This window comes from Eulemur rufifrons, chromosome 2, assembly GCF_041146395.1.
Source record: "Eulemur rufifrons isolate Redbay chromosome 2, OSU_ERuf_1, whole genome shotgun sequence".
Taxonomy (NCBI): Eukaryota; Metazoa; Chordata; class Mammalia; order Primates; family Lemuridae; genus Eulemur; species Eulemur rufifrons.
In genome coordinates this window covers 4,030,601-4,058,459 of record NC_090984.1, presented here as the reverse complement: position 1 = coordinate 4,058,459, position 27,859 = coordinate 4,030,601, and the positions used below count along the sequence as shown (strand labels likewise).

Below are 27,859 nucleotides of genomic sequence, written 5' to 3'. Positions count from 1 at the left end.
GGTGCTAGAAGCTCTGCAGGTTTATTTCTTAAAACCAATTAGGAATCAAAACCTCAGTGCTTGGAAAGGTCCGAGTGAGACAGCGCGGGTGACTCACTGCCAGCCTGTTCCAGAGGACGGACAGTACTGCCGAGGGGGGACAGATGGGCGGCCTGGGTGGCAGCCCCAGCAACGCTGGCACAGGTGTCTTGAGGAGCCACCACAAGGCGATGCGGTACGTCTGTGCCATCTTGGCAGGATTGTCAAGCCATCGGTAGCACAACCAGTGGAGACATCTGAGGACTGGAACCCAAGGCCATAACAGATGCCATCCCGGGCAGGAGACCTCCCCCCACCCCACAACTGCCACTCCCATGGGTCCATCCAGCAGCCACGCTAGATGGGGACACCGAAGAGGCCTCCACCAGGGACAGTACACAGTCTGCTAGGGCCACCCAGCCCCGCCTCCTTCAGGGCTCCCCAGCAGGAGTCCCAAGGAGAGGCAGGGGCCAGCAGTGGTGACGACGTCCAAGGGGTCATAGTCAATCCTGGAAGCTTCCAGGGCATCCAGAGAGAAAGGTGGAGCCAGGGAAACCCACCGGGAACGGGGAAGCGCAAAAGGGCAATCGGCCCAGCCTGGGAGACACTGGGGGCCACTTGCTGATGTCCCCACACCCCGGCTCCTCCCCTCAGCACGGAGGGCGCAGGGCCTGCTTAGCGTTCACTGGGGCTCCGGCTCCGACTCGGGAACCCGGCAGCCGAGGTCAGGCCGGGGCTCCTTAAGGCACAGCGGAGGGGGGCTCTGAGGCAGCGGGGCCCACGGAGGACGCTGCTCCTAAGAAACGTTTGATCCGCTGTTGGCGGGAGAGAGGGGGCGGGATGGAGGAGAAAGGGGGGAGATGGGGCCGGACAGGGACACGGGGCAGGGAGGGGGCGAGACAGACACCGGAAGGCGGGAGAGGGCAGCGGCTCCTCTGAGGTTCCAGTTTCAGCCCCGGGACGGCCACCAGGTGCAGCTGGCCAGGCGCCGGGCAGTGCGAGAGGCAGCCCCCCGCAGGGCTGTCGGGCCCAAGCCCACCGCGCCGCCAGGCCCGCCCAGGAGTCTCTGGCTGGCGGGGGAGAAGGATCAGAGGGCATGGGCGCCCGAGCAGATGCGGGTGTAGACGCCCTCGTCCAGGGGCAGGTAGTGGCCCTGCTTCAGGTCCAGGAAGAAGAGCCGGTCTGAAGTCTGCCGGGGGTCGAAGGCCTCCCGCTGCAGCCTCGTCTTCTGGATCTTGAAGGTGCCTGGGGTGAGGAATGGGGGGTGGGGACGAGGGCTGAGCAGGGCTTGCAGGAGCCCCCAACCGGCCACCCGTTCTGCACCTCTGGGCCTCCGCAAAGGCCGTCCTGGTGGGAACCTTCTTCCCTATTTAGCCTGATTCCCCTTTGTCTTTGAGATTCCAGCTTCGTGCCCCTTCCTCCAGGGAGGCCTCCCTGGCTACCTCCACCACAGCAAGAAACTCTGTGTGCTCCCTGCCTGGCCACGTATCCATCCCCCACAGGACTGAGGCACGGTTTTGTCTGTCACACAGTGGGTAAGAGTTCAGCGACCTATGCCCCGTAGGCCAAATTTGGCCCACCCCAAGTTTTTGTAAATAAAGTTTTATTGGCACACATCCATGCCCATTCATTTATACATTGTCTATGGCTACTTCCCTGCCACAGTGGCAGGGTTGAGTGCTTGCAACAGAAACCATATGGCCGGCAAACCTGAAAATATTGATTCTCTGGTCCCTCAAGAAAAAGTTGGCACCTCCCACATTGGGGGATTACAAATTGGTTTTGTGAAAAATATGCTAAGGGTTATGGTTAGTAGAAGAAAGCAAGGAAAGATACCTTTGTGATCTAGAATTGGGAAGGTAATTTTTTAAAAACTCTTAGTATTATTTTTTTATTTGTTCTGGTTTGGAGACAGTCTCTCTCTGTGGCTGGGGCTAGAGTGCGGTGGCGTCAGCCTAGCTCACAGCAACCTCAAACTCCTGGGATCAAGCGATCCTCCTGCCTCAGCCTCCCGAGTAGCTGGGAATACAGGTGTGCACCACCACTCCCGGCTAATTTTTCTATTTTTACTAGGGACGGGATCTCGCTCTTGCTCAGGCTAGTCTCAAATTCCTGAGCTCAAGCTATCCTCCCACCTCGGCCTCCCAGAGTGCTAGGATTACAGGCGTGAGCCACTGTGCCTGGCCTGGAAAGGTGATTTTTATTTTATTTTTTGAGACAGGGTCTTGCGTTTTTGCCCGGGCTAGAGTGAGTGCCGTGGCGTCAGCCTAGCTCACAGCAACCTCAAACTCCTGGGCTTAAGCAATCCTACTGCCTCAGCCTCCCAACTAGCTGGGACTACAGGCATGCGCCACCATGCCCAGCTAATTTTTTTTTTTATATATATATTTTAGTTGGCCAGATAATTTCTTTCTATTTTTAGTAGAGACGGGGTCTCGCTCTTGCTCAGGCTGGTCTCGAACTCCTGACCTCGAGCGATCCACCCGCCTCGGCCTCCCAGGGTGCTAGGATTACAGGCGTGAGCCACCGCGCCCGGCCAGAAAGGTAATTTTTAAAAGCAGAACTGCAAAAGCACAAACTATAAGGTTAAACAAAAAGGATAAATTTGTTTTGTTTTGTTTTTTTTAGAGACAAGGCCTCACTATATCACCCTGGCTGGTCTCAAACTCCTGGCCTCAAGCGATCCTCCCGTCTCAGCCTCCCAAGTAGCTGGGGTTACAGGTGTGAGCCACCGCACCCAGATGGGCAAATTTGTTTGTATCAAAATTCAGAGTTTCTTTTCTAACAAAGGGCACCATGGACAAAGTTCACAGTGAGATTCAACAAGAGAAGAGACTTATGGTGTCTGAAATTGCTGACAATTAACACCCAGACTGTTATGAGGAACTCCTGTCAACCAGAAAGCAGGTGACAGCCAACATAAAGACAGGAACAGGCGATTTGCAAAGGAGGACACCCAGGAGGTACGAGATGATTCACTCAACTGTCCTCGTTATCAGGAAATGCAGAAAATGGAGAGCTGCGCTGAGTAGTTCAGGACGCTTAGCAGGGGTGGGAGTGAGAAACAGAAATAAACAAACACGTAAATAAAACCCCAGCAGGCCTGCGTGAGCCCGAGTGGCCCGCTGGCCACCGATGTCACGCCGGATTCGGAGCAGGGTCCTGAACGAGGACGCGAGTGCCTGGCTGTGTGCTATGGTTTGGGTACTGCTGGCTTGTCCCCGCCAAACCCATGTTGAAATTTGATCCCCAGTGTGGGAGGGACCAAGGGACTAAGACATCAACCAACAGACAAACGGATGGATGGAGAGAGGCTGGGCGGGGCGGTGGTAGGGCGCACCTGTAGTGTCCATCTGGGGCAGGAGGCGCAAGAATATGGGCCGGGCATAGGGTGCCAGCACCTTCTGCAGCTCCTGGTACATCACCTTGGGGTCCAGCTGGCTGTGGGGGTCTGCAATGGCTGCCATTCCTGCTTTACCCTCCACTCCTGGGGACAGAGGCTCAGCTGAGAACACCCCGCCCCCAGCAGCAGGACCAGACACCCCTAAACAGCAGCCCCTGGTCTCTGATCTCTGGTCCACCCCCACCTGGGATAACATTCGCCAAAACAGCAAACATTTTATGGAGTTCCTGCTTTGCTCCCTGTGGCCCTTAGATGGGGTTGCTTTCATGATCCCATTTCCTGGATGGCAAAACCAAGGCTCGACATCACTCATGTGAACTGACTTCAGATCCCATGCTTCCAACCAGACCGCCACGTGCAGTTGTCCAGGTTGTGCACTCCCCCAAAGCACCCGTATACCTCCTGGCCCCTTCTGGCTGTGCTCCCCTAGGGCTGCCACGCTCCAGAACCAAGTCCCGCAAGCCCAGCTTGCCTGGCACGGCCACCCCATACACGGCCACATCTGTCTGGCCCAGCAGGCGACTCAGCACGCTCTCCACCTCGGTGGTAGAGACGTTCTCCCCACGCCAGCGGAACGTGTCCCCGCTGCGGTCCCGGAAGTACATGTAGCCAAGTTCGTCCATCACCAGCACATCACCTGGCAGAGGGGAAAGGAGGAGGTGGATGGTGGCTCCCCGTCCTCCCAGCCAGCCCCTGGGATCTCGCGGGCTGCGCACCTGAGAGGTAGGCGCTGTCACCCTTGCGGAAGACGCTGTGGGTGATCTTTTTGTTGGTGGCACTCTCGCTCATGTAGCCGTCGAAGCGGCGCAGTGGGTCCTGCTGGTTGATCTGGCCCACAAGGAGGCCGGGCTCCCCTGGGGAGGAGGCTGCACTCAGGCGGTGCTGGGAGGGGCGGGCTGGGGCCCCGGCTCCCCGGGAACAGGCAGGGCCCTGCTCACCAGCCTGGCACGGGATGCAGAGGCCCCGGGCGTCCCGCAGCAGCTCCATCGTGTCCTCGTTGACCTTCACCAGCCGGATGGGGTACACGTGGGGCAGGATGAGGCTGTTGAAGCCACAGGAGCCGACCTGCAGTGGGGAGAATGGAGTTGGCACGGGGCCCGGCGGGGGCGCGGGGTCCTCCTCACTGGCACTTTGCCTCCCCTGCCCCAGAGCTTGGTGTTAGCATCCCTGGTGTCACTCTCAGCTGTGACCTTGGGTGACCTGCAAAATGGGGGCGGTAAGTGCAGGGTCCCCCACCCCTATCCCTCTCCCACCTTCCCAGCCTTCCTTGCAGTCACACAAGGAGACCCGCAGCTGGCCACCACTTCCTGGCCCACAAAACCCTCCATGCTGGCAGGAGGCGGATGCCTGGTGTCCCTGGGGCCACGTGGCTCTGTTCCTGCCGGCTGCCCGCCGCCCTGCCTGGTGTGGTTCTGTGAGGGGAAATGCTCGTTCAGTGTGTTTGGGCCACCACACGCTACTGTGTTCGTCACATTGCAACTGGGTGTTGTCGGAGGGGCTGGCTATACAATAGATAATCCCAGTGCGGACTGTGCATTTTCTTGGCACTGGGGGACCCAGCTCACGTGGCACTTGCTTTATTTATGATCATGATTTTGCTCCTGGCCGTGGGTGGGAGGGGCTTGGGAAGAGAGAGGGAGAGTCATGCAGGGGCAGAAGAAAGGCGATACCACGGTAAGTCACTGCCAATCACGGAAGTGTCTGCCCTGCACACTGAGCTCATGACGTTGCGTGATTCGAACATGCGCAACGAGCTGTTAGCCCTGTTTACAGGTGAGGAAACCGAGGTCCAAGGAACCTGAGTGATTAGCCCAGCAGGAGAGTGGCGCCCCGACCCCAGCTCTGGGTCCCCCAACCCCAGCCCTGGGTCCATCACCACACGCACTTGTCCAGGGCACACAGTCACGCTGCCGTGGCCTTGAATCCTCCCCAATCAAGGGTGACGGTCACATAACTGACTATGCACACTGAACGAAGGTCCCTGCATTGAGCCTCCGGGGGCACAGGGGGGAAGGGGGTCCCAGGAGACCCCCCACGCCCCGCCCTGTGCACCCCGGCTGAGCCCGGCCTCCGCGCTATGGATACCTGGGACCTGGGAGGCAGAGGCAGGGACCGTCCCTGAGCCCGAGCCCTGCCCGCGCACACCTTGCCGTCCAAGTTGGCGATGCTGCAGTTGCACTCGGTGGCCCCGTAGAACTCGCCGATCTGGCGCACGCCGAACCGCCGCGCGAACTCCTCCCAGATGGCCGGCCGCAGCCCGTTGCCCACGGCCAGGCGCACGCGGTGTTGCCTCTCTGCCTCGCGCACTGGCTGCTTCAGCAGATAGCGGCAGATCTCCCCGATATACTGGACCACCTGGGGGTGCGGGGAGCCCGGATTGCAGGAGACCCCCCCCAAGACTGCCCCACCCGGGGAGCTACTCCTAGGAGCGAGACGCCCGGGTGGCGCTGTTGACATCTGCTACATGGTCAGCCCTCACAGAGGGCCGGGGACGTGGCTTCTATCTGAATGGCTGCAGTTGGTGTCCCCTATGCCCCTCCACGATCCCTCTACCCCTACGCTGCTTCCCGCAGACACATCACTCTCAGAGCCCCAGGGGACACACAGAGCAGAACTAGCTGGAGAGCGGGCGCCCCACAGGGCCACCCTCAGTCCAGAGCCCACACTGCCCCAGAGCCCACCAGCTAGCCCAGGTCCCCAGACCATCATCCCCGGGGTCAACCCCTCGCAGGTGCAGGTCCTGGGCTGGGACTGCGCCCCAGGTGCCATGGAGTCACCTGCTCCTTGGCGCCACGCACAGGGCATCGTCCCTCCCTGCCCTCTCCATCCCCACCGGGGCTTCCTGGGGTCATTTGCTGGATGCCCCGGGTGCCCTTGAGTTCTCTCCTCCCAAAGGAGTTCTGAATGATTGTCCTCCCCATTTTACAAGTGGAGAAACTGAGGCTCACAGCTGGTAATTAACTGGCCCAAGGTCACACAGCTGGCAAGTGGCAGCATGTGATCTGCACCCAGGTGCCCTGTCCCCAGAGTGGGAATGAAGCGGTGACGCGCTCAGGATTGACCACCAGACGGGTCATGACCGCCGCGAACGCGCTGGCGGCTCCCGCCGCGTTGCAGGATGAAACCCGAGTTTCTGCCTGTGGCTCCCTCAGTCCGTCTCCCGCGCTTTGCTCTGCCTCGTCGGGGACTTTGCACGTGCTGCGCCTTCTGCCTGAAGCGCCCTTCCCCCGGATGCACGTGTCTGGCCCGGGTCTGGGCTCAAACGTCACGCCAGTGAAGGGCATTCCCTGCGTGCTGGGCTGAGCCCCTGAGTAGGCGCCCACTAAACAGATGAACAAACCAACCTGCTGGGCACACGCCACCTGCCAAGCACTGAGGCCCGGAGAGGGGATGCGGCGCACCCCAGACCACCAGCCACTAACCAACATCGGGACCCTACGGAGAAGAGTTCTCTCCCTCCATCCCCAGACTTAGGCCACTTGCCTTGAGTGTGCTGCAGCCCACCCCATTTCCAGGACAGAACATATGACACAGCCTGGCCAATCAGCCTAGTCCACCCTCAGCCGGTGTGATTGGTTTAAGAATGGGCATGTGACCAGAGCTGAGCCAATGAGAACCAGCCCTGGGAGTTTTGATGGACTGTGGAGGAAAGAGAAGCCCTTTTTCTCTGCCAGAGCTACTGGGGACCCTCCTGGAGGAGGGACAGGGAGGGGAGCTGCCCACTTGAACAGGAACTCAAGAGGGAGGCTGAAAATAAGAAATGGAGAGTGACGAAGGCTCTCCTGGATCAAACTGTGCCTGAAGCTGTCACTGTATGGCCTCCTCGGTTCCATTAGTTAATAAATCCCTTTCCTTGAAGAAGCCATAGTTTAGCTTAGGCTTGGGGTTAGGGTTTTGGCTCCTTTCAACTGAAAAAGCCCTCCCTAAATACAGAGCTGTCCTCCAGATGGTGACCAGATGGTCCCAGTGTGCTATGAGCAACTCCCTTTCTTCTTCGGAAATCCGGCCGGGGAGGGAGAACTCAACTGTAGTTGAGGTGGCTGAGGCCACATCAGGTACCGAGAGCAAGTGACAGATCCTTACCTCTAGTCGGGGCCCTGGGACAGACCCAGAGCTGAGCGAACACAACTCAGACCTGCTCAGCAAGGCAGACACCGGGTGCCTGTGCTGTGACCTCCAGTCTGGGGGCTGCACCCAGACGTGGGCTGGGAGCACGCCAAGGGCTGAGCTCCCCCAGCCCACTATGATTCCCGTGTCAGGGCGACCTGGCACAAGTGCAAACGCCCCAAGTGGGTGTGGGGAGACAAAGGTGCCGCACGCTTGGCTCCCATGGTGACGATGTGTTGCACTGCTTGCCCACCTGCCCCTAGGAATCTAAGAAAGCAAGGCTCCAGGTCACAGCCTGCTGACCCCCAGGAGGATGGCTGGACTGCGGCCACCACTGCAAACAGAACAGCAGCCGAGCGGTTTCCTCTAGCCTACGACCATGAGATGGAATCTCGAAACCCAAACAGACACATGCTCTTGTTTTCTCGGCATCCTTGTTCAACGTGACCTTTGGAGATTCTGTCCTGTTCCTTAAAGAGTCCTCTGTGTTTACCGCCTACCTTATGTGACACAGAAATTCCACTTCTAGGAAACTGAAAGAATGAGATTCCAGCGGCCTGGAGACAGTGAATGACGCCCAATGCAATGTGGCGTGTCAGGGACAAAGAGAGAGAGATCATCAGATGCCATGGGCCTCCGAGTTCTGGGAGGACATGGCGCCACCCACAAGGAATCTTTGCCAAAAAAAAAAAATTAAACTTGAAGCTGATCAAATATCTAGACCAGTAGTTCTTGACCAGGGGCAATTCTGTTCCCCATGAACACTTCACAATGTCTGGACAAATTTTTTTTTTTTTTTTTTTTTTTGAGACAGGATCTCACTCTGCCACCCAGTGGTGCAACTGAGTACAGTGGCACAAACAGCTCACCGCAGCCTCAAACTCCTGGCCTCAAGTGATCCTCCTGCCTCAGCCTCCCAGAGTGCTGGGATTACAGGCGTGAGCCACACCCGGCCGATGGAAGGATTCATATAAGACAGATCAACCAATCATAATGCTGGTTGTCTATTGATTCTTTTTAAAATTATAGAACAAACACATCCTTGACATGGTGAGACACGGGACTGGCCACTGCCAGATTCCTGATGACACTGAGAAATCCGTGTCATTTAAAAACCCTCCTTTACCAGACACCAAAGGCCACATGGGTATGCAATGTCCAGAACAGACAAATTCGGAGAGACGGGAAGCAGAGTGGGGGCTGCCAGGGGCTGGGGGGGCGGGTGAGGACTGACCGCTAATGGGGATGGAATCTCCTTTTGGTGATGGGGAACGAGAATGTTCTGGAATTACATAGAGTGGTGATTGTACGACACTATGAATGCAATTGTTCACTTAAACATAGCTAATTTATGTGAATTTCACCTCAATTTTAAAAAACAAGTCCTCACCTTTCAGAGGTTTCCTGAAGCATCCATGCAGGAAGCGCACCGTACGGCTGTCTGCCGCGGGCGCTGCTCCACAGCCACTCAGAGGGAGGGGGTGGCTGCGGGTGGAGGGGCAGAACGGGGCGTGGGTGGCCCTGGGACTGGCTCAGGGGCGCGCAAGAACGCCCCATGCTTTCCCCCCCACAGTTATGTATATTTCCAACTCTCAATAATTAATGTTTTTTTTTTTTAAAAAGAGATTGTTTTGCAATTTTCCCCAAGACCCCCCAGGCAGAAGGTAAAACCCTCTAAAGTGGAGCAAAGCACAGCTGTCGCTGACCCTGCGGAGTCCCCAGGATCCTCAGCCCAGAGCGCCCTGCCCCTGCCCCCGTGGGCCCTGGGCAAGTGGCTGAGCCTCCCGGGTCCCACCTGTGCGAGGTGAGTTGGTGCATGCTCATCTGCCACAGCCCTGAACACCCCCTGCACTCTCTTCTCCTGACCCAGCCGGCCGTGCTGCTCCCTGGGGGCCCAGCAGCCCCTTGGGCCGGGAGCTCCCACCTGTGTCGCCCGAGTCTCTCCCATCGCAGCACTGAAACCCTCGGCCTGGTCTCCTCTCACCGTGGAGGGGAACGACCATTGCTGCCTTCTCTTAACCCCCACCTGCTCTTCTCCCCGGGACAGCAGATGCCCCCCATGCTTACCCCACCCGCAGCCCCAGCCTGTAGCCCTCTACATCCCAGGGGTGGACCCCACACTTGGTCTCACTTCCCTGCAGTCACCAGCGGGGAAGACCCATGGGGCACTAGGCACCTGGGCCCAATCCCAGCAGCACTACAAGCCTCAGTTTCTCTACCTGCAAAATGGGCGTGATGCCTTTGCCCACTCTCAAGCAGTTATGAGGACTGCAACGAGTTTACACCTGGAGGGTTTAGCCCAGGACTGGACACAGAGCCAGTGCTCAAGAAACACTGGCTGCCCTCTCTGTCCCCATCCTAGGCAGCCACTCTGGACATCCTCGGGACAGAGGGGAGCAGGCCCCACCATAATGGTGGACGACCCCCCCGCCCCCGACAGTGGGTGGGCGTGGCCTGCCGGGAGGGGAGGGGCCTGCCGGGAAGGGGCGGGGCCTGACCGTGCAGTTGTACTTGACGCAGTCGTCCCAGAAGCGGCTGGCTGAGAATTTCTTGCGGAGGACGACAGTCTGTCCGTAGAGGAGGCACTGTCCCACGCCCATGATATTCCCTGCAGACGGTGGGCTCGGTGAGGGGTCCCCCAGCGCCCACCCGCAGTCTCCCACCACTGGGCTGCCGCGCCGTACCTGCCGAGTGGTACAGGGGCAGGCAGTCGTACAGCACGTCGGTCGCCTGCATGCGGTAGGCGTGGTGGCCGAAGGCAGCAATGCGGTAGTACCTGCAGGGCCAGGGGGGCACGGGCTGGGACCTAAATCCACCAGGGTACGGGATGGGTGAGCGTGCTGGGTGCCGACCAGGCAGAGCCAGCCCAGCTCGCACGGGCCTCCCAGGCTGGCCAGAGAGGAAGCACGTGGCAAATAAAGAAACTAATTGCCACTGGTGCTAAGAGGGATGTCACAGGGTGAACCAGCAAAGAGGGACTGATGGTGACACAGCCAGGGAGGTCGGGGGATCCTGTCAGGGGAAGTAAAGCATGGTCTCAGACCTAGTGAGAGGGAACTATGGGGCATGCTCTGAAAGGGTGTCCAGGCGGAGGGCACAGCACGTGCAAAGGCCCTGAGGCTGGAAGGAGCATGTGGGTTCGAGGCAGTTTGAGGGGCTGCGGAGGAATGAGCAAGGGCTGAAGGGGAGCAGATGACATCAGGGAGGTGGCAGGGCCTGAACGATTTGAGAAGGGGTTTTATTCTGAAGACCAAGACAGGCGCAGGGAGGTCTGATCTGGGAACTTTTAGAGATGGCATCTCGCTCTGTCACCCTGGATGGAGTACAGTGGCGTGATCACAGCTGACTGTAACCTCAAACTCCTGGGCTCAAGTGATCTTCCCACCTCACCCTCCCAAGTAGCTGGGACTACAGCCACACCCCACCATGCCGAGCTAATATATATTTTTTTTAATTTTGTAGAGACAAAGTCTTGCTATGTTGCTCAGGCTGGTCTCGAACTCCTGGCCTGAAGCAAGCCTCCCACCTTGGCCTCCAAAAGTGCTAGGATTACAGGTGTGAGCCACTGCACCCAGCCTGATTTAGGATTTTAACCCCTCCTGTGGCTGCTGAGGGGAACCGGGCCTCTGGGGACAGGAGCAGGGGGCAGGAGGGCAAGGAGGGGCTGGGGCAGGTCGGGGGGTGGGGCATGGAGAAAAGTGGACAAATGAGGTGACAGGTGCTGCTGATGGGCTGGATGTGGGGAAGGCGGAACGGAGGGGTCCCAGAGCACTGGGCACGGGGGAACAGTATCCTGAGATGGGCTGTGAGTTTCACCAGGTTGGGGTCTGAGATGTCCCCAAGACCCCACGGGGGCTGGGCGCAGGTCAGGCTGTTGAGACACCCTGGGTCACTTGGGGGCTCAGGGCCATACCCATGGGCCCCTCACCTGCTGTGCACGATGATGGCAGCCTTGGGCAGCCCCGTGGTCCCCGACGTGTAGATGTAGAAGAGTCGATCTGTAGGAGATGTGGGCGTTGGGGACAGGGGCCGGGCGGGTAGGGAACCAGGCAGTCGGGGGGGCGTGGACGGGTCCCACCAGGACTCACCATCCATGCCCTTGCTGGGGGGCTGTGCCAGGGGGGCGGTGGAGGCCTCCTTCAGCAGCGGGTCCAGGAGGTGCGTGTCGGCCAAGACGCCCTCAGGCCCCAAGGCTCCGGAGCAGAACTTAAGAAGGCTCCTTCTCAGCTGACCGCTCACCTCTGCCACCACTGAGGTCCAATACAGGCGTCAAGGTCATGGCTGGACAGGCCCCTCCCAAGGCCTGGGATGCACCATCTCCCTGCCCTGGGGCTGTCCCAGACCACGTGCCTCGTGGCCACATCCAGGCAGGCCCCTTCCTCTTCTGGGGCCTGGGGCCAGCATCTCCCCCCACCCGCCTGACGCCCGCGCCTGGCCTCACCCGCTGCCATTTCTCCACCAAAGACCAGGGCCTTGGCGCCCGAGGTGCCCAGGCAGAAGGCCAGAGGGTCGCGCCGCAGGTTAACATTGAGCAGCGCGGCCTCCACGCCCGCCTTGGCCAGGCCCAGCCACAGCCCCACGAACTCGGGACGGCTCTCCAGGAAGACAGCCACCACGTCGCCCGCGACAAAGCCTAGCTGGAGGAAGAGGTTGGCCACGGCGTTGGAGTAGGCATCCAGCTGCGCGAAGGTCCAGCACGCGCCACTGCCGGCGTCCACCAGGGCCGGGCGCTCCGGCTGCAGCTGGGCCACCGCCTGGAAGATGCACGGGATGGTGTGGCCGGCGCGCTGATGCCGTCGCAGCTCCAGGCGCACGCGGATCAGTACAGAAAGGCCGCTGGCGGGGGACAGAGGACACAGAGTCACTGGTACCCTCTTCAGCCTCCTCTCCGGAAGACTGGCGTCCCTGAGCCTCAGTCTCCCCATCTGGAGAGCTCTGGTGAGATTTACAGTTAACACTTTTGGTGTCGGATCTCTCAGGGGCCACTTACCCAGCAGCCCGGAAGCAGGTGGAATTCTCGAAGCAGCCTGGCCACGGTGGTGTGAAACAGTCACTCTGTCCTGCCCCACTGGCACAGGCCGTGTTTGTCACGGCAGCCTGCCCTGTCCTGACCCGGGGCGGGGTCTCCACTTCGCCTGCCCCTTCCTCAGCCTGGTCTGGCCACCACCGCCCACCGCTTAGCATCAGAGTCATCACCAGCCCCGGCCTGTGTGCTCCGCTGCTCTCCCGGCCTCCCCGCTCCCTGTAGCCTGCCTGCCTTCCTTCCTCCCCTCCTTCACCCAGCAGGCCGCCAAGGCACCCCAGTGCCTGTCGTGTGCCAGGCACTCTTGTCAGCTCTGGGCAGAGCAGTGAACAAAGACCACCAAGCCCCGTGCTCAGGGCTCCACCGTCCTCTGGGGAGAGAGTCCGCTCCAGGTACATGAATGAGCACCGGACAGTGCCGGATGGTGACCAGGCTGCAGGGGCGGTGTGGCCAGAGCGGGAGAGGCCTCCAAAGAGAGGCAGGTGGCACCTGGTGAGGTGAGGAGAAGTGGCTATGGGTGGAGCCAGGGCACAGCCAGTGCAAAGGCCCTGAGGTGGGAACAGGCCTGGGAACCAGGCGCACCTGAGGATCGGAGTGGAGGCTGGCGTGGGGGAGTGGGGCTGAGGGAGGCGGAGGGAAACGAGGTCTGAGGTGGGCAGGAGGGGTTACGATGAGAGCCCTGCAGACAGGAGGCTGCTGGGGCCTGTGGGAGAACATCTGCGTTTCCAGAAACGAGGGTTCAGGACTCTGGTGAGATGTACGAGATTTCTTGCTTGGGTCAAACACTTGCCCTGGAAGCATCTGGAAGGGCCCTCTAGCTACCCTTGGGATGGGACCAGGGTGCCGAGGTCCTTGCAGCTCGATGCCAGCATCACCCCCCCACACACACACACACCCCACCTGCCAGCCCCCACCGACCCGCCCACTCACTAGGCTCCTTCCAGCATCCTCACCACAGCCTCTGGGAAGCCCTCCAGGCACCTGCATGGGGTTGGCCCCTGCGCCACACCTACTGCCACCCCATCCCAACACAGATTCCCCCAAACGGGGCCGGACTTGGTCAGCCGGGCACTGGCTGGGCTCAGGGAATGTTCAGTGTGAGCCCGCCCCGTGCAGAACCACCAGCCACGGGTCCACCCCCGGACTGTGAGCAACCCAAGGAAGCTGCATCTCTGTGTCAGCCGAGGAGCCCAGGGCCCAGGGGTGCTCAGTAAACAGACTGGACAACTGTGCTCACTCCCCTGGACCTGGGACCCAGCGCACCTGCCCCCCCAGCAGTCAGCTGCAGAGTTCTTTCATTCTCTCCTGAAACGGTGAGCACCTGCTTAGCACCAGGCCCGCGTGGGGCGAGAACCCATGGTGATAGAGACAGAGCCTCCTCCCTCTCTGTCCCCTCCCACCGTCTTCCGCTCCACCCCTCCTCACTAGCCCACTCCGGCCACACCCACCTCTTCACTGTCCCTTGAACACACCTGGCCAATCCTGCCTCAGGGCCTTTGCACAGGCTGAGCCCGCCGGCTGGAACACTCTTGCCCAACATCCACATGGCTCCTTGCCCAGGTCTTGCTTCAAGTGTCACCTCAGGTGGCCGTTCCTGGACCCCGTCTGTTACTGCCCTACCTTCTACGCTCCTGTGCCCTGTCCCTGCTTTATTTTTTCTCCATGGCACTCATGCCTTCCATGCCAAGTGCAGGGTGTTCAGCCTTGGCCTTGGCCCGTCTCCTCCTGCTCCAGGCAGACAGGGACTTGTACCTGTTATGTTCTGGCCCCAGAGAGACAGCAGCGGAGGAGACAGCCCCAGGCCCCGCTCTCCTGGGACACAGAGCACCCGCCACAAATAAGCCCACGAGGGAAGAGACGCGTCTGGGCTCTCGGGTCAGACCTGAATTCTGCAGCCCGAAGGAGCAGCCGCCCCTGGTGCCAGCCCGATCTTTGGCAAGGGCAGAGGCACCCACACATGAGCAGGGTCTTGGGGCAAAGCCACTCTGCAGAGGGGCCAGGCACAGGGATGGAGGTGGGGACACAGAGGCAAAGCTCCGAGGCCCTGAGCAGGTTCGGGCCCACCAGCCCTGCTCTTTGCTCTCGGGGCAGCTCACCAGCCCCTGCAAAATGAACGACTCCAGCGTGAGAGTCCCAGAGAGTAAATCAGATCAAAGCTCCCCAGGAGAATCTCAAAGACGCTGCACTGCAGGACAGCAGCCAGACAGAAGAGGTTCCAGAAAGGGGAAACCAGAGACACGGTCGGTGGCTCAAGCTCGCAGTCCCAGCTACTCGAGAGCCTCGGCGGGGGCGGGGGGGGGGCGGATCGCTTGAGGCCAGGAGTTTGAGTCCAGCCTGGGCAACATAGGGAGACCTTATCTCTTGAAAAAATAAGAAAGAAAAAGAAAGGTGCCCTTGTCTGGGCCCCACTGCGCCTGGTGCTGCCCCCGCTGGCTGCCAGACGGGTTGTGAGCACCCAGGAGAGTGACATCCTTCAGCTCTGAACGCAGCCTGGCACACAACAGGTGCTCAGTAAACAGAGGCCAGATGGCTGCATCCTTCGCCTCCACAGAGGCCAGCATAGAGGCACAGATTCCTTCACTCGTCCCCCACACAGTGAGCACCTACTGTATACAGGCAAACCTGATCTGGTGTGAGATGTCAGATCAACAGAGACCTAGGGCCCCAGGGACGGGAAGGAGGGATTCTGATGGCACCAGGAGACTTTTCGGGAGATGGGAATGCTTTGTATCTGGACAGTGGTGGTCTCCTGAGCGTGGACCTCTGACGGAAAAAACCCAGCTGGACACTAAGAATGGGTACATTTACCGTTTGTAAATTACAGCACAAAAACAACCCACGAAGGATATAATAGAGATTCCGTTTTACAAGGTGAAAAGAGTTCTGCAGGCTGGGTGAGGTGGCTCACACCTGTAATCCCAGCACTTTGGGAGCCCGAGGCAGGAAGATCGCTTGAAGCCAGGAGTTCAATACCAGCCTGGCAAGAGTGAGACCCTGTTTCTACAAAAAATAGAAAAATTACCCGGGTGTGGTGGTGGCCGCCTGTAGTCCCAGCGACTCGGGAGGCTGAGGCAGGAGGATCGCTTGAGCTCAGGATTTGGATTTGGAGACCAGGCTGAGCAAGAGCGAGACCCTGTCTCTACTAAAAATAGAAAAAATTAGCAGGGCGTGGTGGCACAGGCCTGTAGTCCCAGCTACTCAGGAGGCTGAGGCAGAAGGATAGCTGAGCCCAGGAGTTGGAGGCTGCAGTGAGCTGTGATGATGCCACTGCACTCCAGCCTGGGCGACACACTGACACCCTGTCTCTAAAACAAACAAAGTTCCAAAACTAGATAGTGGTAATGTTTGCACAACATTGTGAATGTACTTTATGTCACCAAAGGTAAATTTTGTGTGATGTGTATTTTACTACCACACAGAATGAATGAATGAGCGAAGCCCCTGAAGACTAGGTTATGGAGAGATTAAAAATGGAGTCTCTTGCCTTCCAGAAACGCACCCTGGTATCCTAACACATGAAAGGATGTGCGTCTGGGTTTCGCAAGGGGGAGGAAGTGGGTGGGGACGAGGAAACGAGCGCGTACAGTCACAGAAGCTGGAGATGTGCCCGCAGGCTCACTGTACTGCTCTCTCTACTCCTGTAGGTTTGGAATCTTCCCAGAATAAACCCTTTAAAAATATCTTTTAACCCTCTAAAAATTCCCCATCATTGTTTTTTCAATCAAACGCCATCCCTGGGTCCTGGGAGGCTCTCCATGGCCCTGCCCTGCCCTCCTCATTGTCCCCCTCCCCCGGCTCTTCGAGCACTGGCTGCCCCAGGGCCTTTGCTCTTGCAGTTGCCACTGCCTGGAATACTCTGCCCAGCCCCCCACCCCCCATGGTGGCTCCTTCTCATCCTTTACTTCTTTGTCTTTTTCTTTTTTTTAGAGACAGGGTCTTGCTCTGTCGCCCAGGCTGGAGTGCAATGGCATCATCACAGCTCACTGCAACCTCCAACTCCTGGGCTCAAGCGATCCTCCTGCCTCAGCCTCCCAAGTAGCTGGGACTACAGGTGATGGCACCATGCCTGGCTAGTTTTTCTATTTTTTTGTACAGATGAGGGTCTTGCTCTTGCTCAGACTGGTCTCGACCTCCTGAGCTCAAGCGATCCTCCCGCCTCGGCCTCCCAGAGTGCTGGGGTTACAGGTGTGAGCCACCGCGCCCGGCCTGCAAACGTAATTTAATGAAGATCTTGAGAGGAGATCTTCCTGGGTTGAGGGTGGGCCCTAAATCCAGTGACTGCTGCCCTCCTAGGAGAGAGAAAAAGAGATGACACATAGGCCGGGCGCGGTGGCTCACGCCTGTAATCCTAGCACTCTGGGAGGCCGAGGCGGGTGGATTGCTCAAGGTCAGGAGTTCGAGACCAGCCTGAGCGAGACCCCGTCTCTACTAAAAAAATGGAAAGACATTATATGGACAACTAAAAATCTATATAGAAAAAATTAGCCGGGCATAGTGGCGCATGCCTGTAGTCCCAGCTACTCGGGAGGCTGAGGCAGTAGGATCGCTTAAGCCGAGGAGTCTGAGGTTGCTGTGAGCTAAGCTGACGCCACGGCACTCACTCTAGCCTGGGCAACAAAGTGAGACTCTGTCTCAACAAAAAAAAAAAAAAAAAAAAAAAAAAAAAAAAAAAAAAAAAAAAAAAAAAAAAAAAGAGATGACACAGAGGAGGCCACGGGAAGATGAAGGCAGAGACACGGCTGCATGCCAAAGAACGTCAAACATTGCTAGAAGCCACCAGAAGCTAGAAGAGATGCATGGAACGGATTCTCCCTCAGAGTCTCCAGAAGGAAGCAGCCCTGCCGACACCTTGACTTTGCACTTCTGGCTTCCAGGCCTGGGAGGGAATAAATTTCTATTGTCTTAAGCCACCCAGCTTGCAGCACTTTGTTACGGCGACTCCAGGACACCCATGCGCCCCACTCTGTGTGCAGCCTCTGTCTGTCCCGCTCACCGCTCTTGCCCCAGGGATCTACCCAGTGGAGGCAGCATCTCCACTCCCGCGGTCTGGGAACAAGCAAACTTCCTGCCCGGTTGTCCCCAAACCCTCCTCGCTGAGCCACAGCCTGGCTGTGCTGCTCTTCTGCTCAGAACCCTTCCTCGGCCATGTGACACTCTCCTCTGCTCAGCATCCAAAGCCCTGGAAATCTCATTCTGCCACCTCACCCCCATGGCTTCCTCAACTCCAGCAATGCCCAACTCATAGACACCACCACAAACACACGTCGCCCCCTTTCAGTCTCCCTGCAATGTGGAACGTAGCAGTCCTATGTCCCCTTTCTTCTGCCTTGGGAAGCTGTCGTTGAGATGTGATGCCTGGAGCCACAGCAGCCCATGAGAGCCCATGAGGAAAGCCAGCCGGAGACACCAAGCCTACACATCATGGATGGCCGTGCAAAAAGATGGAAGGAACCTGGGTCTATGACAACATGTTAAACCATAAGTTAACCAACCTGAAGCCACCTTCTGTCTCAATTCTGTACTACATGTGGCCGTAAACGTTCCTTACTGTCCATGCCACTTCTGGTTGGGATTTCTGTTACTTGGCACTGAAAGTGTCCCCATGCTGAACAACTCCCTGGAGGAGCAGGTCCACTCGTGCAGTGGCCTCTGCTGAGTACCACCCCACGCTGGATGTCGAGACAGGCACAGGGACACGCAGGTGACCAAGGGAGGCACAATTTTTGCCCCTTTGGGGTTTACAATCTAGGGTGGACGAGGCAGTTCCTAACCAAGGGAAAGGCAGACAGAAGCCATTACAGTGTTATGATCAGTGCTCAGAAGGAAACAAGCAGGGCGTCGTGTTCAAGCACAAACATGCAGATTTTAGCCCCAGGGACAGGGGAGTTCCCCCTGGGGAAGCAACATTTGCACTGCATTTTAAAGGATGAGGAGGAGTCAGGTGGCTGAAGCTCAGGGAGAGGCATTTCAGGGAGAAGGCGCAGCAAGTGCCCAGGCCTGGAGGGAGGAATGTGATTGGCATGTTCAAAAGGGAGTCAAGGCCTGGCGTGGCAGCTCACGCCTGTGATCCCAGCACTTCTGGAGGCCAAGGTGGGAGGACCGCTGGAGGCCAGTAGTTCAAGACCAGCCTGTGCAACATAGTGAGCTCCCAGCTCTATAAAAAAAATAAAAAGTAAAATAAAAAAATTAGCCAGGCGTGGTGGTGGGACCTGTAGTCCCAGCTACTTTGGAGGCTGAGGGAGGAGGATCGCCTGAGCCCAGGAGTTGGAGGCTGCAGTGAGTTGTGATCAGGCCACGGCACTCCAGCCTGGGCAGCAGAGCAAGACCCTGTCTCAAAAAAAAAAAAAAGAAAGAAAGAAAGAAAAAAGAAATGACCCCAAGAGAAGACTGGAGATCTGTCCCCGGGAGGGTCTCCGGCTGGGCATCTCCCTGCATATGGGTGGTAAGTGAGTGTTTGCTCATTGGGCGCCAAGTCCTCAGCTCCCCTCCCTGGGGTGCTGCTGGCTAGACCCTCACCCTCCAGGGGGAAACTGTAAGGCTGGGGGCAGGCACCCCTCCCTTCCCTAATGAAAAAGAAGCCCCTCCCATCCCTCAATACCCACCCTAAAGCTGAAACAAAGAAATTCCTCACTCCTCCCACCGACATCTCCTGGCCAAAGAGGCTCCCATCCCCCATCCCTAAAAATGTAAATAAACCCACTCAGACTTCTGGGCGGGGCAGCTTCTCTAGTCCCACTCGTGGGACTGTGAGGCTCGCCCAGGGCCCTCTCTCGGGGACCCGTTACCCCCACCCGGGAGCGCTCCAATAAAGCCTCTTTACTTATCTCTTTCAACTCCGCCCGTCTTTCTTTCTCTGGCGCCGGCCACTTCAAAGAAACCTTACAGAAACCAGCCAAGCTGCCTTGGGGAATCTAACCAGACCAAGAAAAACCACCTAAAGACATGGCCATTGGGGTTTCCCCAAAACACTGCCTGGCCAGGTGACCCCCTCACGAAGCTCACAGTTGCCAAGATCTCACACACACACACACACACACACACACACGCGCGCGCGCGCACTTGCCTGGAGCTTCTAACTGGCTAGCTGGCTTTACAACTGAGGACAGCCAGACCCCTGCGGGTTTCTTGACAAGCATGATGGAGACTAAAGTAAACAAAGCAAAAAATCTTTGAGGAAGAAGAGATTGTTCAAAGAAATAAATAGAACAATAATAAAGTCACTAATATGCTGAGAGACGTAAGAGGGGATATGGCCTCTATGAGACAAGAACAGGATGGTATCAAAAACCCTTCAGGGGCCGGGCGCGGTGGCTCACGCCTGTCATCCCAGCACTCAGGGAGGCCGAGGCGGGAGGATCGTTTGAGCTCAGGAGTTCGAGACCAGCCTGAGCAAGAGCGAGACCCCATGTCTACTAAAAATAGAAAAATAAAAAAATTAGCCAGGCGTGGTGACATGCGCTTACTGTAGTCCCAGCTACTCGGGAGGCTGAGGCAGGAGGATCGCTTGAGCCCAGGAGTTTGAGGTTGCTGTGAGCTATGATGACGCCACAGCACTCTAGCCAGGTGACAAAGGAAGAAAAACAGAAAAGAAAAGTGATCCTAGTATACTAGATGGCTCAGCTTAGAATAATTAGAGTCAAAACAATATAAACATTTACTACCGACCTGACCCAAATTATCATGTATACTCAACCCCCATCCTTTGTGGATTTCTTATTTGCAAATTTGCCTACCCACTAAAATTTATTTCTAACCCCCAAATCACTGTCATTCTTGGACACACACAGATCGGAGAAAAATCTGAGCTGCCAAAGCGCACATTCCCCGCACAAGTCAACAAGACGGCAACGCTCCGCCTAATTTCAGCAATCGTACCACAAACCAGTATCCTTTCCATGGTCTATTTAGTGCCGGTTTTCCACATTTTTTTTTTGCTTTTTCCTGGTGACTTTGCTGTTGAAAATGCCCCCAAGCGCAGTGCTGAAGTGCTGTCTAGTGTTCCTAAGCACAGGAAGGCTGTGACGTGCCTTACGGAGAAGATACATGTGTTCCAGCATCTTCCTTCAGCCATGAGTTTTAGTGCAGCTGGTCATGGGCTCGATGCTAACAAATCAACAATATCTATTAAACACGGGGCTGGATTCTGTTAGTTAAACAGAAACTCACATAAAATAAGGTTATATACTACTCAGCTGGTGACAGTGATGTGACAAGAGGCTCACAGGAAACTCACCTTGGATTTTCCCCAGGAACAATGGTTCAGCATCCACTAATTCACTGTAGCGACTGCCGATGACAGCCACCACCACCGAGCACTGGCTGTGATAATTGTCGGACAATGCAGGGATGGAAGAATGTGGACAGGAAAAGAGTGACGTCAAGGGGACAAAAGGATGCCAAATCTTCATCTCCCCACCCACCCCCCCCTTTTTTTTTTTTTTGAGACAGAGTCTCACTCTGTTGCCCAGGCTAGAGTGCCGTGGCGTCAGTCTAGCTCACAGCAACCTCAAACTCCTGGGCTCAAGCGATCCTCCTGTCTCAGCCTCCCGAGTAGCTGGGACTACAGGCATGCGCCACCATGCCCGGCTAATTTTTTGTATATATATATTTTAGTTGTCCATATAATTTCTTTCTATTTTTAGTAGAGACGGGGTCTCACTCTTGCTCAGGCTGGTCTCGAACTCCTGACCTCCAGCGATCCACCCGCTTCGGCCTCCCAGAGTGCTAGGATTACAGGCGTGAGCCACCGCGCCCGGCCCCGCCCCCTTTTTTTTTTTAGAGATACAGGGTTTCACTATGTTGCCCAGGCTGGACTCAAACTCCTGGGCTCAAGAGAGCCTCCTATCTCAGCCTCCCAAGTAGTTGGGACGACAACGGACGCCCTACCACACCCAGCCAAATCCTCACCTTCTATGGAAGGAAATGACAAGATCAGGCCTCAAACTGGGAAAAAAAAAAAATGCAAGATGTCGTCACATATGTCATTTAGAGACATGGAGGTGAAGTCCAAAAACTCAGGAGGTGAAAGTTGTTCCTGCCAGAGAAGGGAAATTGTAGGCTGGGGGTGAGGTAGATGCTTTGAGTGTTTCACTGTGATGCCTGCATGACTTTGATACAAGTAAAAGTTACAAGTGCAAGCGGAGAGGAGGAAGAGAATGCCAGGGGAGGAACACGACAGAGAAAGTGCTGCCGTCTGTGGCGCGGATCCGAGCTCGGCCTGTGCACACTTTTGTACACAGACACGCAGCGTCTCCAAGGAGGGGAGCTGCGTGGCTGCAGGCGGTGGGGAGAGGGCAGCATTCTCCGCAAGCCCCTCTGCAACATTTAGAATTTTGTACAATGTGTTATGTATTGACGATTACAAAAAAATAAGTAAAAGCATAAAATTAAAAGTTGGCTCTTTACATATGCACCTCCCTGGTCACACCCTGACAGCCTTGGGGACAAAGACTATGTCTTGAAAGGTGTTGGTAAAGATAGGGTCTGGGCCTCACAGTCCCCCTCCAGTGAGCTCTGGAGTCAACTATGGGGCCACCATGAAGGGCCGGGACAAAGAGGGGGTGACCTCACCAGCAAGAACACTGCTCATCCATTCATTCAACCATGATCATAAACAGAATAACTAAGATGATCATCTTTAGTGTTTGTCAGTCACCTACTATGTGCCAAGCACTGCGCTAACCTTACAGCCACCTGCCAAAGGAGGGCCCTAGGATCCCCATTTGTCAGAGGATGGATAAGCTGGGGGCTCAGAGAGGTGAATTAACACACCCAAGGTCATACAGCAATTTGGGGGCAGAACAACCGAGAACCGAAGCTGCCTAGCAGGCTCCTTCTGTGTTCCAGGTGGTGGGCCAAGTGCCTGTGGTACACACAGCAGGTGCTCAATGCATGCTTCCCCAGGGAGGAGCTGTGCACGAGGACCAATCTTGCGGATGAAGGAACTGGGGCCCAACGGGCAAGCGAGGGGCAGGGATGAAGTCCACAGCCAGACCCTTGGCCATCGCGTGCCTCCCGGTGCCGGGGCCACCGATGGCAATCAGTGCCAACGCGTCTGAGCACTGACTGGGTGCACAATTCTTCCCTAAGGGCTTCCCGTGAGTGAACTCGATAGAGTACCCCAAGAACCCTGCGACCACAGGAAGCAGCCCCTGCGTTCCCAGGCAACACAGCAAGAAATGGGAACTGAGGCCACAGCTGGTCACACTTGGGCCAAACACGAGGTCCCTGACCGGGAACAAGAGGATTGGCCCCGGCCACTCTCCAGGACACCCACGTGGGCAGGCAGTGGATTCCGGTGCTTGGTTCCAGCCACATGCCTGGGCAGCCCTCCATGGCACCAGTTTAAGTCACCCCCATCCTGTAGACAAAGGAGCCACTGTCTGCTTCTCATCCCACTGCTCCTCTGCCCCGAGTCCCAGGACTCCAGGGCAGGAAGAAATCAACAAGGATGAATGTGATCAGATTTCATGCCCCCGAGTACAGGACAAGTTAGGAGCACTGGGGCAGGGTGCTGAAAATTTTTCCGAACCCAGGTCTAAATTCAGCACCTCCACCACCCCAGTATGACACAGTGGCTAAGAGCACAGGCTCTGGAGCCCTGGCCCTCCTTGGCTGTGTGTTCCTGGGCAAATGACCTCACCTCTCTGTGCCCTTGTGCATTTCACCTACCTGTAACGTGGAATTCACAAGCATCCCTTCTTTGCAGGACTGTGAGAGGATTAGAACAAGGGTCTAGTACATGGGGAGGTCTATACAGGCTGCATTGGTTAGCTATTGCTGAGTAACAAATTACCCCACGAATTACTGACGGGAAACAACAAATATTTATCATCTCAAGGTTCCTACAGGTCAAAAATCTGGGAGTGGGCTGGGCACAGTGGCTCATGCCTGTAGTCCTAGCACTCTAGGAGGCCGAGCCGGGAGGCTTCCTTGAGGTCAGGAGTTCAAGACCAGCCTGAGCAAGAGTAAGACCCCGTCTCTAAAAAAAAAAAAAAAATAGAAAAATTAGCCAGGCGTGGTGGCGCATGCCTGTAGTCCCAGCTACTCAGGAGGCTGAGGCAAGAAGATCGCTTGAGCCCATGACTTTGAGGTTCCAGTGAGCTATGATGACATCACTGCACTCCAGCAGGGGCGACAGAGTGAGACTCTGTCTCAAAAAAACAAAAAACAAAAAACAAAAAATCTGGGAGTGGCTTAGCTGAGTGGTTCTGGCTGAGGGTAAGGCTACAATTGAGGTATCAGCTGGGGCTTTGGTCATTTCAAGGCTTTTTCCGGGGAGAATCGACATCCAAGGCCACTCATGCGGGCCTTTCCACAGGGCCGCCTCACAACATGGGGCAAGTGATCCAAGAGACAGTGCCCAAGAGAGAAGCCAGTCTTTCATGTTACCTAATAATGTGACGAGTGACAACCCATCACTTCCATTGTATTCTACTCATTACCCAGAGTCACCAGGGCCAGCCCACGCTCAGAGGAAAGGGATCACACAGAGGCATGAGGCAGGCATCCCTAGGCCATCTTCGAGGCTGCCTCCCACAGACAAGTGTGTCAAGCCATGTCAGGGACTCAGAGTGGACCCAGATGCCGCCCTGTCCCCCAGGGGAGACAGAACCGGGCATGGATATTCCTGGGTTCTAGCAGGGGCAAAACTGAGGAGGAAGGAGACAGAGCCTGGGTACGGCCAAGAACGAAGGGAAGTCCCCGCGCTTGGCAAACACGTCCCGGGCTCCTGCCGGGTGCCAGCCCTGAGTTGGGGGGCAGGGCCAGAGTGGCACCAAGCCCAACACAATCTCCATCTGCACCCCCCACAGTCTAGCAGGGGGAAAGAGGCCCAAGAACTAAAAAGCAAGAAAACAGGCAGATAAAATAATTCCAAATGACAAACACTGCTAGTGGTGAGCGGCCACACCGCTCAGCTTCCAATCCTGTTCCCACCACTTGTGTGACCTGGGGCAAGTTACGTAGCCACACTGTGCCTCAGTCTGCTCATCAGTAAGATGGAGACAGGAGAGTACCCCCCTCATGGGGTTGTAAGAGGGCTTTATATATAAGGTTGTGCCTGTAAAATGCCTAGCACAGCACCCGGCACGGCGGGAACGCTCAGTAAATGTTGGCCATTCTGCTAGTCATTTTTGACTGAAAATGAGGAGTAGGGAAACAGCAATCTAGGCAGATGGAACAGCAAGTGCAAACGTCCTGGGGCTGGAACAAAGTTAAGGAACGGCAAAGAGGTAGGTATAGCTGGAGGAGTAGGGGTGACACGGGGGAAGGTAGTGGAGGTTGGGGATGTGGTCAGGGACCTCGTGGGCTGTGCTCAGGTGTGTGGTCTAGATTCTAAGGGCAGCAAGGATCAGGAGATGATGCTGAGCAGGAAAACCCAGCAGTTTCCCTGAGGGAGTCTCATACAGCAACCCCAGGCAGAAAGGGGTACAGTGTGTCCCAGCAGAGGGGGCAGCCTGAGGCCAACACTGTAGCAAGTTGATTTGGGGACCAGGTGAACATATAGAGGTGGAGAACAGCAGGTGGGCAGGGAACAGGTTGGCAGGACATTGAATGCCCAGCTGAAGAGGACGGGGTAGCCATGGAAGGTGCACGAGCAGAGGGCACAATGAGACCGGCACATCAGAACCACCAAGGGGCAGGCAGTGGGGAAGGGGCAGGGGCCACAGCATGGAGAAAAAAGGATGGGTTTCAGAAAGTTCCAGACCAATCAACTTACAGTGGGGCCCTTCCCAGCTCCACACCATCTGTACCCCTCCATGAACCTTGGTTTCTTCACCTTTGTCATGGGTTCAGTCCCCTCACCTCCCTGCAAGACCGGTGAAGGCGCCAAGCCCGGCCTGGCACATGGCAGGTGCTCACCTGCTCCCACAGGGGGGGCTATTCCTGAGATTTGCTCTGATGGGAACCCCCCAGCATCACCTATTTCACCCCAGAAGGACTCCAGCAGCTCCTTTGAGCCAGCCCCTCATAGACACCCAGAGAGCCTCCAAGGATCCCTGCATATGACACCAGAATCTATCCCCCCAAAACCCAGTCTCCAGACAGCCTCAAACCAATTCTGGAATACACAGCAACCTCCCTGCAGATCCTGAGACCCCAAACTCTCAAAGCGTGCCCCAGCCATGCAGAAACCCGTTAACGGTCCTGAGGAGATAAGCAGTCACACCCTTCAGAGGCCCGCAAGTCCTTCACAGACTTCCCAAGCAGCTCTCTCGTCCCTCAGAGAAAGCCCTAAATAGACTCAAAGTGTCTTGGCAGCCCCCAGAGACCACTGGGTCGCCCCTGTGAGCCCCCAGTCACCCACTGAAGAGCCCACAAAAGTCTCCCGCAGTCACCACGGCCCCAGAGAGTCTCCCAAGCCCCCATGGCTTCCCTAGCAGCCCCAGATCCCTGGAACTTCCACCAGCTGCCCCAAAACCCCCAAGTTGCCCCTGAGATCTCCCAAGCAGCCTCCAAAGCCCCAAGCACCTTGGACCCTACTCATCTCCCTCCAGAGACTTCCAAGCTGTCCCCTGCAGTTGCTCTCAGAGCCCCCCACTCGTCACCGCCGCCCCGCCCCCACCCTCGAAGCACCCGTCCCAGATCCTCGAGGCCCTCCAGGCCGGCGGCCCCCGGTACGCCTCCCGGGCGCGCAGTCCCGCCCCCGGCCCCGGCCCCGGCCCCGGCCACACTCACAGGAGGTCCCGCCTCGCCGTCTTGCAGACGATGCGCAGGAAGCGCCAGCCGCCGCTGCCCACGTACACGCAGAGCGCCGCCGCCGCGCTCCAGGTCCACGGCAGCCCCAGCAGCCACAGCAGCGCCAGCGAGGCCGCGGAGGCCGCGCCCGCACCCGGAGCCCGCATCCTGGGGCGGCGGAGAGCGCTGAGGCCGCGGACCGCGCCGGGGCCGCTCCGGACGGGCCCACCCCGCCCCCAGGGTGAGCTCCGCCCCCGGGCCGCGGCTCTAGCCCGAGGGCTCTCTCCGAGCCAGACTCCGCCCCTCGGCCTGGGATTGGCCGTGTCCTGCTCCGGTTCCGCCCTACCCCACGTTGGGCCCAAGAGTCCCTGCCAATTATTACAACACGCCCCGCCCACAGAGCCAGCACTTCCACACCGTCGGTCACTGTCAGGCTTCGCCCCATGCCTTAATCTAGCTGCTGTCCTCGATCCCAGAATCCACCTTCACATCCTGTCCCCGAGTCTACACAGCCTCGGATCCTTCGCTTTTCCCCATCCGGCCTTCTCGCCGCTCACCGGGCTTCGTCCCCAGGTTAGGTCCCTAGCCCCGCCCACAAGCACAAGACCTTCCCATAGCCCCGCCCCCTCTGAGCCTGGCCCCACCTCTAATGGTCTATGGGCCCGCCTGTAAGCACACCCCCCACCCCGCTCTGAACTAGACCCCGCCCCCTCCGCTCAAGCCCCGCCCCCAGCCCCGGGCCTAGCCTGCGTTCCCAGGCTCAGGTTCTACCCACGGCACAGGCCCCGCCTTCAGGCTTCGGCTCAGTCACCACTCGCCGGGATTCGCTGTCGCCCACCCAGCACCTAGGCCCCGCCCAAAAGCCCTCTTCCCACCTGTCTAGCTCAAACCCTCTGCCCTCACAGCCGAGGCTGACCCCCTTCCGGAGGCCACGGCCATACCGAGGTGCTTCGGGCCAGAGAGACGACGGCTAAAGAGACCTAGGGGCTAGAGCAGCCCGCCGGAGACGGCCTCTGTCTCCATGGCAACCAAGCCTCGCCCTTCCTTCTGCCCGCGTGTTTAGGAGACACGTGTGTTCTGCAGCCGGGGGCGGGGGGTGGTTGTGGCTCGGCGGGACATTCCTGCCGCCTCAAGGCCACACGTGGTTCCCCAGATCCCCAGGTGCCTCCCTTCAACCGAATCGAAACTTCACAGAACAAAGTTTGGATTCGGATCCAGAAGGCCACCTGTTGCCCCAAGGCCGCAGGTTCCCCACCCCTGCGTGGCATGCGGGATCCCTACCCCCGGGGACCAGAAAAATAGCAGCTCACACCCACGCCCGCCTGTGTTGGATTCTTGCCTCCACTTGTTCTGAATCCAAGCCCCAAAGCCTCTTTGGTTTAAAACATACTTTCCTGGGACCCAGGAAGTGCTAAACTCACACCCTAGTGGCCTCAGTCTTAAACAAGTAGTCCAAAGACCCAGCTAATCCTTGTGAAGTTTTTTTGAAGTAGCCGCCAGAGAAAGACGAGCAGAGTTGAAAGGGATAAGTAAAGAGGCTTTATTGGAGCGCTCCCGGGTGGGGGTAAGGAGTCCCCGAGAGAGGGACCCAGGGACCCGGGCGAGCCTCACAGTCCCACGAGTGGGAC

At 57.4% G+C, this 27,859-nt stretch overlaps 1 protein-coding gene across 1 annotated transcript; it reads right to left on the bottom strand.

The window, feature by feature from the left end:
• Positions 1-2: 2 nt before the first annotated feature.
• Positions 3-26,440, bottom strand: SLC27A1 (solute carrier family 27 member 1). The gene is made up of 12 exons (XM_069493699.1): positions 26,232-26,440; positions 11,970-12,364; positions 11,617-11,778; positions 11,457-11,526; positions 10,213-10,304; positions 10,027-10,136; positions 5,567-5,776; positions 4,360-4,486; positions 4,138-4,275; positions 3,894-4,058; positions 3,359-3,505; positions 3-1,263 (listed from the first exon to the last, which is right to left on the bottom strand). Exons 1-12 carry the CDS (start codon positions 26,396-26,398, stop codon positions 1,106-1,108), a joined length of 1,941 nt encoding a protein of 646 aa, XP_069349800.1. The 5' UTR covers positions 26,399-26,440; the 3' UTR covers positions 3-1,105.
• Between the last annotated feature and the right edge of the window lie 1,419 nt (positions 26,441-27,859).

Bases quoted from the DNA above. Each gene is read 5' to 3' on its own strand.
- SLC27A1 (XM_069493699.1), bottom strand. From the start codon at position 26,398: ATGCGGGCTCCGGGTGCGGGCGCGGCCTCCGCGGCCTCGCTGGCGCTG. The intron at 10,305-11,456 runs GTGAGGGGCCCA...CTGGCCCTGCAG, and splicing joins GCCATCATCGTGCACAGCAG to GTACTACCGCATTGCTGCCT. The intron at 5,777-10,026 runs GTCAGGCCCCGC...CCGCACCCCCAG, and splicing joins GCGTCAAGTACAACTGCACG to GTGGTCCAGTATATCGGGGA.